Consider the following 12,195-nt stretch of genomic DNA (forward strand, 5'->3'; position numbering starts at 1 on the left):
CTGGACTGGAACCGGTATTACTTGGAACTGAACTGGAACTGGTATTGCATAGAGCATGGCCGGAAGTAGCAGTACTTGAAAAAGGGTTGAACCAGTATTACTTGGAACCAGGCTGGAACCGGTATTAATTGGAACCAAGCTGGAACCGGTATTAATTAGAACTGAGCAGGAACTGGTATGGCTTGCAACCAGGTTGGATCGGTATTATTTGGATTCATGCTGGAACCAGTATTACTTGGAACCAGGCTGGAACCAGTATAACTAGCACTAGATACTAGACAGGAGCTTGCTTTCCCAGAAGAAGACTCGGAATGAATGCTGTTCATTCCCTGAGTCTTCAGAAAGCACAGAGGATCTGTATACAGAACAGGCTGTGAGAAACATTGCACTGGCAACCTACCAGCACTACAGGAAGTTCTTTGATACTGCTTGCTGCTGATTGGCTGAGTCCTCTGGAGAATCAGGAACTAAGCTCCTATTGGCTGTGTAGTGGTCAGTTGACTGGAAAGAAGTTGGCTGCGCCCATAGACCCCGGAAGACAGGGGCAGTGGGAGTGTCTTGCTGTATAGAACTAGGGTGTGTGAGATTGCTCAATACATTCTGCGCTCACTGTTGCCCAGAACAGGCTTACACTTTAATGCAGCAAAACAAACAACACTTATATGTCTCAATAGTAAATAATTTATTAGTTCTTATAGTATTTTCGTCAGGTATTAATACATAATCATAAATATAGGTATAATATCAAGAAACTACACCAATATCTTACCGAATATTGTAGCATCACTTGAGCACTCTGGATCGGGGAATCTCAGGACGATCGTCTCAAGGGGAAATTCGGTATTCACACGCAGCACGTCTGCTAGCGTCTCAGGTGGATTCCGAAATTCCCCTAACATTCCCCGTCCTTTATACAAAACTAAAAACACAATCTATCCATATGTGGGTACATTCCGGGGTTCTGAAACATCTTATCTAACTGAAAATAACAACACGAGTCCTTGTCTATAACAAACTGAAAATAACAACACGAGTCCTTGTCTATTCTAAGAATCCTTCTTCTAGCATGAGACAAACACCCTTTCATAAGACAAACACCCTTGCTATTCTCTTGTCATTATGTGGCATAGTTACTGCGGCACAAAATGGAAGTCAGTCAGAAAACCCCACTCTCACCCTTTCATATCATACTCGTATCACAAACGGCCCTTGACTGATTCCAATTATAACGCATAACTTGCCATTACAACCTTTTGTCGTTTACAACATATGCGGTAAAATACCACACAGTTCCAAATAGATAAAATTATTATTATTATACACAGTATGAGAACAGGATGTATCAGAAAATTTAGCATATTGGATGCAGACGGAGAATATCCAGTAAACAAGTCCCACCAATGATGAGAAGTTGCATCCTGGACATCAGAACCAATTTTCTGTAATTGATCAGCAATTATTGTTGTTGTCACTTGATGAGTTACAATAGATTGATTTAGATATTTGATATGATCTTCAATAACTTTGGATTGTTTCATAATTTTATGTAGTTTTTCTAACTTCAAATCCCATTGGGGAATACTTAAATTTTGTGGACTCCAATATTTTGTAACATGTTCTTCACGGTCAGCATACAATATAAATGTCTCATTTTCCCAGGTTAAGGAACTAACATTACTAATACATCCGGAAAATGGAACTACCATTCCAGGTATGGCTGGTGTATCAGTTACCAAACATACTTCTTGTGGGGCTACCTCCATCATCATTGTATATGACAAAGGTAAAACTATCCATTTACATAAATTTACTCCATTCTCTAATAAGCAAGGTTCATAAACTGCAGATTGTACTCTACATATCTTGCCTTGTAAAGTGGGTGTACAAATACTCAAATCATGAGTTCTATTATTCTCATCTATATATTCTCCTTTCATAGTGGGGAACCAGTACCATTCTCCACCAGATGGTCCTAACAACAAAGGCATTACAATATATTTACACATTTGAATAACTTTGGTTACATTATACATAGTTAAAATACCTTGGCATATGGTGTCATTACAAATCATTTTAGCAGCTTCCAAGTGTATCCAAGCGTCCCTAGACACACTTGTATTAAAAATTGTTCTCCATACTTGTTCATTTCCGGTCATTAGCATAGTTTGCATAACGCCTTTTTGTTGTTGCTCATACATAGTCTGTAGTGTACAGACGGTCCAATTTATACATTTAGTAATGTTGGTATCAAATCCAACAGCAAAATCATTACTAGCATTAATTAGCTGGTTCATTAAAGTATCTATTCCAGCCGATATTTTGGCTGGCTCAAAAATAGTAGGCATCCATTTTGCTTGTAATGTAAGTCCGTCATTTAATTTACTACCGGCGCTATGCATCCTATTGGCTAATGTTTCAATATCTATCCCATTTAATACTCCTGTTAGAGTCCCATATCCTCCCAACAATGTATCATACCAGGCACGTCGTTGCCGGGATATACATTGTCTATTATTGGGAGGGAAAACAACATGTGTGACTAACACAGTCTTTTGAGCTTGTGTACCTACATTTTCACATGTAGATGGTAATCTTTTAACATGTCCAATATCGATTCGTGATGCATTGATATCAATAAACATTAAATCTTGTGCCCACCACGTTCGATTTTTTATTTCAGTAGCATTATGACATACAAAAATTAAAACGTCTTTTACAGCTAACCGAAATGTGGTTGCTCCTTGTTTAGAACAATTCTTATACAGGTTGAGTATCCCTTATCCAAAATGCTTGGGACCAGAGGTATTTTGGATATCGGATTTTTCCGTATTTTGGAATAATTGCATCCCATAATGAGATATCATGGTTATGGGACCTAAATCTAAGCACAGAATGCATTTATGTTACATATACACCTTATACACACAGCCTGAAGGTCATTTTAGCCAATATTTTTTATAACTTTGTGCATTAAACAAAGTGTGTCTACATTCACACAATTCATTTATGTTTCATATACACCTTATATACACAGCCTGAAGGTCATTTAATACAATATTTTTAATAACTTTGTGTATTAAACAAAGTTTGTGTACATTAAGCCATCAAAAAACAAAGGTTTCACGATCTCACTCTCACTCAAAAAAGTCCGTATTTCGGAATATTCCGTATTTCGGAATATTTGGATATGGGATACTCAACCTGTATTCTTTATTCTTCTCTTCTTTAGGGAGAAATCGGAACCTATAAGGTTTAGAGCAGCAACTTATATTTACTGCAGCATTAATTGTGATATTGCCTTCTGACTGATGTAAGGCAAATGTAGGTCGATATCTGTTTCTTTGTGGATCAGGAGGTCCAGCCCACATCGTTCCTGGAATTGTTATATTTACTATATTAGTACAGCGCTGATTGGCCTGACAAGTGAAATTATCTTGGGTTCTTGGTATGGTGGCATTGTTCCATCCCCACCGTACAGTATGCAACTCTCGTTTCTCTATCTTCAATCCAGGTGTCCATGTACTAGAGGGGACGACCAATAATACAATTCCAAGGATTCCAAGACTGAGCCTCACGACAATCTATAGGTACAAAATCAGTGTAAGTTACTCTCGCAAATAAAATTTTTCTTGAGGTACATATTCCCATTTCTCTTGTCCTGGTTTCATTATTAAGAGTACTCTGTCTTTTCCCACAGCTATAACCTCAGCCGGTTCAGGCGGCCCTTGAGGCTTCTGTACCCAGATTTTTGCTCCTACATTCACAGTGTTAGATGAACCAAAACCTTTGTCTCCTCGAACAGTAAGTTCGGTTGGAGCTTCTCCCAATTGGATAGGCTCTATCAAAATGGGTATTATTAACAATTGTGCCACTCGGTCCCCTTCACAGATTACGCAGGGGTCTGGGCTCAAATTCATCACAACTATTTTAATTTCTCCTTGATAGTCGGGGTCAATTACTCCTCCTATCACTATTATTCCGTTCTTGGCCATACTAGAACGGGTTGACAACTGTCCATAATGATTAGAAGGCATTTTGCAACCTATCCCCGTAGGTATAACCTTAATCCCATAAGGAACAATAACATCAGGGTTTATAGCATACATGTCTAACCCTGCCGACATTGGCGTAGCTCTTTACGGTTCTATCGCCTTTTCGTGAATTTTCCAATAAATAAGGCTTTCTACTTTATGTGCTGCCTTGATTGATAAATTGGGGGTCAACATCCTCATCAGAGGAGTTGTGGATTCTGTCAATGGTCGGTTATTTATTATCTGTAAAGCTTCTGAGATATTAACTCTCCATTGCCCAAACTTATCAGATCCATTAACTTTTTTCAGAGTGGATTTTAATAATCCATTCATTCTTTCTATTAACCCTGCCGCTTTCGGGTAATAAGGTATGTGGTACAACCACTCAATATTATGCTCAAGAGCATAATTTTTTACTTGTTGTCCTGTAAAATGGCTACCATTGTCTGTTTGAATCTGTAAGGGCATACCATAATATTGTACTATAATCTCAAGTGTCCTAATAGTACTCCATTGTGTAGCAGTTTTACAGGGGAAAGCTACCATTAATCCTGAGTATGTATCTACTGCTGTACATGCAAATTTACACCCTCGACTTTCTGGCAGGGGTCCAATAAAGTCCATCTGCCAGATTTGTCCAGGTAACTTACCTCTTCCAATATGACCCATTACAGTATGGGGCACTTCCCTCTTTTGAGAGTGTTGACACAAGGGACACCGTAAAATCACAGATTTCACAATGTCCAATGTGAGGGGAATACCCCTTTCTTGCGCCCACCTGTAAGTTGCCTTTTCTCCCAGATGTCCACTCTTTTGGTGTGCCCAAAGGGCTGTACCCTGTAACCATGATTCCAATTCCTTCGTCTCTCCTGCCACTGGCTCCTGAGATGACTTAGCAATGGCGGCTTGTGCATCTGCTTGTGAATTAAACAAACGTTCAAGTGAGTCTAATGGTACATGTGCATCAACATGGAATACAGTTACTTTTGTTTGTTTAGTGATAACTTCAATGTCCTCCCAGACTTCCTTTCCCCATAACTCTTTCCCATGAATTTTCCAATCATGTTTCTTCCAGCTCATCATCCCTGCACCTTGGCGGGATTAATCTCCCACCCTTTATTTTTCATGTGTTTTATTAACAAGTCTAATTGTTCTTTGACCTGTTCTTCAGTATTTCCTTGAATCATTATATCATCGATATAATGTGATATCTGCATATTAGCTGGTAACTTGAATTCATCTAAATGTTCCCCTACTACTCTCTGGCAGATTGTGGGACTGTGTATCCATCCCTGCGGTAATCGGCAAAAAGTGTACTGCCTACCCATCCAAGAGAAGGCAAACTGGTCTTGTGCCCTCTCTTCTATAGGTATTGTAAAGAACGCATTGGCCAGATCTAGTACGACATACCAGGTCCCTGGATGCACCTGTATTTGTTCTATAATAGTTATTGTGTCCGGTACCGCGGCTGTCAATGGGGGTGTATATTTATTCAGTTCTCTATAATCCACAGTCATGCGCCAGGAGCCATCGCTCTTTTTCACTGGCCATATCGGATTATTCCAAGCAGTAGTGGTATATCGTACCACCCCTGTATCCATTAATTCTTTAATGGTTTAGCTTATTTCTTGATGGCCCCCCGGTATCCGATATTGTTTCATTGCAATTAATTTAGTTGCAGGTGGGACATGTACTGGGGGCATTTTTACTTTTCCCACCACAATAGGTCTGGCCTGAATACAATTACTTCTGACTCCAAAACTAAATTTTCCTGTATCTAAATAAAGGGTCAGTCCTTTTAAAACATCAATGCCTATAATATATTCTCTAATGGGTACTATTAGTACTCGGCATTTCTTAATAGGTAAATTTCCTATTTTTAGAGGTATTTCCACCTGTACCCCTTCAGTTACTCGACCCCCCAACCCTGCAATTTTAATTCGGGTCCTTTAAATCTATTGGGATTTCCATATATTAGGGTAGCCTCCGCCCCTGTGTCAATTAACGCGGGGACCTCTTGTACATTGCCCCGTGACCAATGGATTCCTAATTTGACATAAGGTCTCTCATCATGACGAATCCATACAGGGGCTTGGCTGGCTACCTATGCATCACCCTCTGAATCTTCCTGTTCCTCGGGAGGAGCAGTAGGCTTCAAACATGTTGCTACTTTAGCGGCAATATCCTCCCAGGGATATAATTTTTCAAACATCTCCCAGTCAGGCAATTTTCCTCCCTTAATTGCTTTTTCTTGATCCCTAAATTCTTTTACCTTTTTCTCACTGGTATTCCCTGCAAAAGCAATTTTCTTGCCCGACAAAATTTTTTGCTTATACAATTTCCATAAATAGGGAGTATCTTTTCCATCTATGGTTTCTTTATCTATTCCTGCTTTCAAAAGAGCTTGGAACATTTCCCGTCTGGATACTCTATTATCTGCATTGCCGGTTTGTCTGTATCCCTGTTCTCCACTCCCTCCTCTAGTGTTTGACTCTGCTCTATCCCTATTCTATTCTCCCATGTCCTGCAATTCCCGCATCTTATCGATTACATCTTCCCATCTTTGATCTGTCATAGAAATTAATAATGTCAGAACCACTGGCTTATATGCAGGGGGAGCTGTCTTCACAAGCCTAGCCCGAGCTGCTACTGAAACCGTTCCTTGTAAATATTCAGCGGCTTCTTCTAAAAGCACAGCGGCTTTCATAGCCTCTTCCTTACATCGTTGAACACACTCTCTGAGGGTTGTCCATGGTTTGTCAGAGGTAGGTATCTCATCAGTGTACCGGGAATTTACCCCGTATGCAACCACTGTTAAGAGATTAGTTTGTACTTGAGCATTACCCTCTCTGGCGAACCATAACTGTGCGTCCCTCATAATTGTCCTATCTTTGGATAGAGTTCCAAATTTTGCAACATCTTGTCTATCTACATCAATCCCTCCAGCGCCATCCTCTACCAAACGGACCAGCCAGGTAAGGACGCCTTCCCCGGGGCGTTGTGAAAATTTGGTCAATAGTTCCATAACTTCATTTTGAGTGAAATCTTGCAGTATCATTTTCTCTTTGAGGACTGCCTGCCCTCCACCTTCTGCAACCTTAGTTAATTGCCTGCGCGAGACAGGACAAGCATTTGCCCCAGGAGGGTCAATGACAGGATTGGGAGGATCCCATCCCCCCTTGTCCTCTTCCTCCTCCTCTCTACTACTATCCCATACATCACCATCCCATGTATCGGGATCCCATTGAAGATCGGCAGAAGCAATAATTGCTCGTACTTTTCGGGTGTTTACCCTTCCCTTTCTTTTTTTATATTTGTTCTGGGCTACTTTAACAGCAGCCTTCTCGGCAACAATCTGATATTTCTGGGCTTTTTCTGATAACATCTGATTGCTACACTGTAACAATCCTATCTTTCCTTGTTGTTCAATTACTGTTTGTTCTATATCTAAATAACGTGATTGTAACTGCTCATATCTTTGGTGCATTTTACGGTATGCTGATACTAGTATCCAGCACCGTCTTCCCAGCGCCATTACATCACCTGCCTTGGCAGGGACCCCCTCGAGTACCTGTACAACATCGAGGGGTTCTGCATTCTTGAGTCTACCATCCCATGATTCTGCTAAACCTGACGTTAATAACTCCTGTGCTATAATATTGTAGGGACTTTCAGTCCACCCTGGGACGGTGATTTGCTCCGCTCCAGCCTTTTTTCCCTTACGAAACATCCTTACCGTGCTATGTTGTTATATATCGGCGAAAACTTGGCAACCTGCCAATTGACAAAACTTTGCACAGAGGTAAGTCTGGCCAGGACCCACCACTGTACAAAAGCGTTTTACACTATCAGTATCCTACACCTAGATATAAGAAAACATAGATCCTGCCGACTACGCCAAAAATGTCTCGCTGTATAGAACTAGGGTGTGTGAGATTGCTCAATACATTCTGCGCTCACTGTTGCCCAGAACAGGCTTACACTTTAATGCAGCAAAACAAACAACACTTTTATGTCTCAATAGTAAATAATTTATTAGTTCTTATAGTATTTTCGTCAGGTATTAATACATAATCATAAATATAGGTATAATATCAAGAAACTACATCAATATCTTACCGAATATTGTAGCATCACTTGAGCATTTTGGATCGGGGAATCTCAGGACGATCGTCTCAAGGGGAAATTCGGTATTCACACGCAGCACGTCTGCTAGCGTCTCAGGTGGATTCCGAAATTCCCCTAACATTCCCCGTCCTTTATACAAAACTAAAAACACAATCTATCCATATGTGGGTACATTCCGGGGTTCTGAAACATCTTATCTAACTGAAAATAACAACACGAGTCCTTGTCTATAACAAACTGAAAATAACAACACGAGTCCTTGTCTATTCTAAGAATCCTTCTTCTAGCATGAGACAAACACCCTTTCATAAGACAAACACCCTTGCTATTCTCTTGTCATTATGTGGCATAGTTACTGCGGCACAAAATGGAAGTCAGTCAGAAAACCCCACTCTCACCTTTTCATATCACACTCGTATCACAAACGGCCCTTGACTGATTCCAATTATAACGTATAACTTGCCATTACAACCTTTTGTCGTTTACAACATATGCGGTAAAATACCACACAGTTCCAAATAGATAAAATTATTATTATTATACACAGTATGAGAACAGGATGTATCAGAAAATTTAGCATATTGGATGCAGAATATCCAGTAAACAAGTCCCACCAATTATGAGAAGTTGCATCCTGGACATCAGAACCAATTTTCTGTAATTGATCAGCAATTATTGTTGTTGTCACTTGATGAGTTACAATAGATTGATTTAGATATTTGATATGATCTTCAATAACTTTGGATTGTTTCATAATTTTATGTAGTTTATCTAACTTCAAATCCCATTGGGGAATACTTAAATTTTGTGGACTCCAATATTTTGCAACATGTTCTTCACGGTCAGCATACAATATAAATGTCTCATTTTCCCAGGTTAAGGAACTAACATTACTAATACATCCGGAAAATGGAACTACCATTCCAGGTATGGCTGGTGTATCAGTTACCAAACATACTTCTTGTGGGGCTACCTCCATCATCATTGTATATGACAAAGGTAAAACTATCCATTTACATAAATTTACTCCATTCTCTAATAAGCAAGGTTCATAAACTGCAGATTGTACTCTACATATCTTGCCTTGTAAAGTGGGTGTACAAATACTCAAATCATGAGTTCTATTATTCTCATCTATATATTCTCCTTTCATAGTGGGGAACCAGTACCATTCTCCACCAGATGGTCCTAACAACAAAGGCATTACAATATATTTACACATTTGAATAACTTTGGTTACATTATACATAGTTAAAATACCTTGGCATACGGTGTCATTACAAATCATTTTAGCAGCTTCCAAGTGTATCCAAGCGTCCCTGGACACACTTGTATTAAAAATTGTTCTCCATACTTGTTCATTTCCGGTCATTAGCATAGTTTGCATAACGCCTTTTTGTTGGTGCTCATACATAGTCTGTAGTGTACAGACGGTCCAATTTATAAATTTAGTAATGTTGGTATCAAATCCAACAGCAAAATCATTACTAGCATTAATTAGCTGGTTCGTTAGAGTATCTATTCCAGCCGATATTTTGGCTGGCTGAAAAATAGTAGGCATCCATTTTGCTTGTAATGTAAGTCCGTCATTTAATTTACTACCGGCGCTATGCATCCTATTGGCTAATGTTTCAATATCTATTCCATTTAATACTCCTGTTAGAGTCCCATATCCTCCCAACAATGTATCATACCAGGCACGTCGTTGCCGGGATATACATTGTCTATTATTGGGAGGGAAAACAACATGTGTGACTAACACAGTCTTTTGAGCTTGTGTACCTACATTTTCACATGTAGATGGTAATCTTTTAACATGTCCAATATCGATTCGTGATGCATTGATATCAATAAACATTAAATCTTGTGCCCACCACGTTCGATTTTTTATTTCAGTAGCATTATGACATACCAAAATTAAAACGTCTTTTACAGCTAACCGAAATGTGGTTGCTCCTTGTTTAGAACAATTCTTATATTCTTTATTCTTCTCTTCTTTAGGGAGAAATCGGAACCTATAAGGTTTGGAGCAGCAACTTATATTTACTGCAGCATTAATTGTGATATTGCCTTCTGACTGATGTAAGGCAAATGTAGGTCGATATCTGTTTCTTTGTGGATCAGGCGGTCCAGCCCACATCGTTCCTGGAATTGTTATATTTACTATATTAGTGCAGCGCTGATTGGCCTGACAAGTGAAATTATCTTGGGTTCTTGGTATGGTGGCATTGTTCCATCCCCACCGTACAGTATGCAACTCTCGTTTCTCTATCTTCAATCCAGGTGTCCATGTACTAGAGGGGACAACCAATAATACAATTCCAAGGATTCCAAGACTGAGCCTCACGACAATCTATAGGTACAAAATCAGTGTAAGTTACTCTCGCAAATAACATTTTTCTTGAGGTACATATTCCCATTTCTCTTGCCCTGGTTTCATTATTAAGAGTACTCTGTCTTTTCCCACAGCTATAACCTCAGCCGGTTCAGGCGGCCCTTGAGGCTTCTGTACCCAGATTTTTGCTCCTACATTCACAGTGTTAGATGAACCAAAACCTTTGTCTCCTCGAACAGTAAGTTCGGTTGGAGCTTCTCCCAATTGGATAGGCTCTATCAAAATGGGTATTATTAACAATTGTGCCACTCGGTCCCCTTCACAGATTACGCAGGGGTCTGGGCTCAAATTCATCACAACTATTTTAATTTCTCCTTGATAGTCCGGGTCAATTACTCCTCCTATCACTATTATTCCGTTCTTTGCCATACTAGAACGGGTTGACAACTGTCCATAATGATTAGAAGGCATTTGCAACCTATCCCAGTAGGTATAACCTTAATCCCATAAGGAACAATAACATCAGGGTTTATAGCATACATGTCCAACCCTGCCGACATGGGCGTAGCTCTGTACGGTTCTATCGCCTTTTCGTGAATTTTCCAATAAATAAGGCTTTCTACTTTATGTGCTGCCTTGATTGATAAATTGGGGGTCAGCATCCTCATCAGAGGAGTTGTGGATTCTGTCAATGGTCGGTTATTTATTATCTGTAATGATTCTGAGATATTATCTCTCCATTGCCCAAACTTATCAGATCCATTAACCTTTTTCAGAGTGGATTTTAATAATCCATTCATTCTTTCTATTAACCCTGCCGCTTTCGGGTAATAAGGTATGTGGTACAACCACTCAATATTATGCTCAAGAGCATAATTTTTTACTTGTTGTCCTGTAAAATGGCTACCATTGTCTGTTTGAATCTGTAAGGGCATACCATAATATTGTACTATAATCTCAAGTGTCCTAATAGTACTCCATTGTGTAGCAGTCTTACAGGGGAAAGCTACCATTAATCCTGAGTATGTATCCACTGCTGTACATGCAAATTTACACCCTCGACTTTCTGGCAGGGGACCAATAAAGTCCATCTGCCAGATTTGTCCAGGTAACTTACCTCTTCCAATATGGCCCATTACAGTATGGGGCACTTCCCTCTTTTGGGAGTGTTGACACAAGGGACACCGTAAAATCACAGATTTCACAATGTCCAATGTGAGGGGAATACCCCTTTCTTGCGCCCACCTGTAAGTTGCCTTTTCTCCCAGATGTCCACTCTTTTGGTGTGCCCAAAGGGCTGTACCCTGTAACCATGATTCCAATTCCTTCGTCTCTCCTGCCACTGGCTCATGAGATGACTTAGCAATGGCGGCTTGTGCATCTGCTTGTGAATTAAACAAACGTTCAAGTGAGTCTAATGGTACATGTGCATCAACATGGAATACAGTTACTTTTGTTTGTTTAGTGATAACTTCAATGTCCTCCCAGACTTCCTTTCCCCATAACTCTTTCCCATGAATTTTCCAATCATGTTTCTTCCAGCTCATCATCCATGTGGCTAATCCATTAGCTACTGACCATGAATCAGTATAAATATTACATTCACCTCCAATTTCCTGTCTAAGGGCCAAATATACTGCAAATAATTCGGCATATTGGCTACTCTTTCCTTCCCCTTCTATTTCTAATGTCTTAGACATG

The 12,195-nt window shown here is 39.7% G+C and overlaps 1 protein-coding gene across 2 annotated transcripts; it reads right to left on the reverse strand.

The window, feature by feature from the left end:
* Window positions 1-671: 671 nt before the first annotated feature.
* On the reverse strand, window positions 672-8,144 carry LOC134957846 (uncharacterized). 2 transcript variants are annotated; one of them, XM_063940062.1, is made up of 2 exons: window positions 4,810-8,144; window positions 672-3,581 (listed from the first exon to the last, which is right to left on the reverse strand). In XM_063940062.1, exon 1 carries the CDS (start codon window positions 7,759-7,761, stop codon window positions 6,541-6,543), a length of 1,221 nt encoding a protein of 406 aa, XP_063796132.1. In that variant the 5' UTR covers window positions 7,762-8,144; the 3' UTR covers window positions 672-3,581; window positions 4,810-6,540. The 2 variants fall into 2 exon arrangements, with proteins under 2 accessions (XP_063796132.1, XP_063796131.1); XM_063940061.1 differs by having other exon boundaries at window positions 4,810-5,618.
* Between the last annotated feature and the right edge of the window lie 4,051 nt (window positions 8,145-12,195).

Source organism: Pseudophryne corroboree, chromosome 9 (assembly GCF_028390025.1).
Source record: "Pseudophryne corroboree isolate aPseCor3 chromosome 9, aPseCor3.hap2, whole genome shotgun sequence".
In the NCBI taxonomy this organism is placed as follows: Eukaryota; Metazoa; Chordata; class Amphibia; order Anura; family Myobatrachidae; genus Pseudophryne; species Pseudophryne corroboree.

Bases quoted from the DNA above. Each gene is read 5' to 3' on its own strand.
- LOC134957846 (XM_063940061.1), bottom strand. From the start codon at position 2,642: ATGTTTATTGATATCAATGCATCACGAATCGATATTGGACATGTTAAA.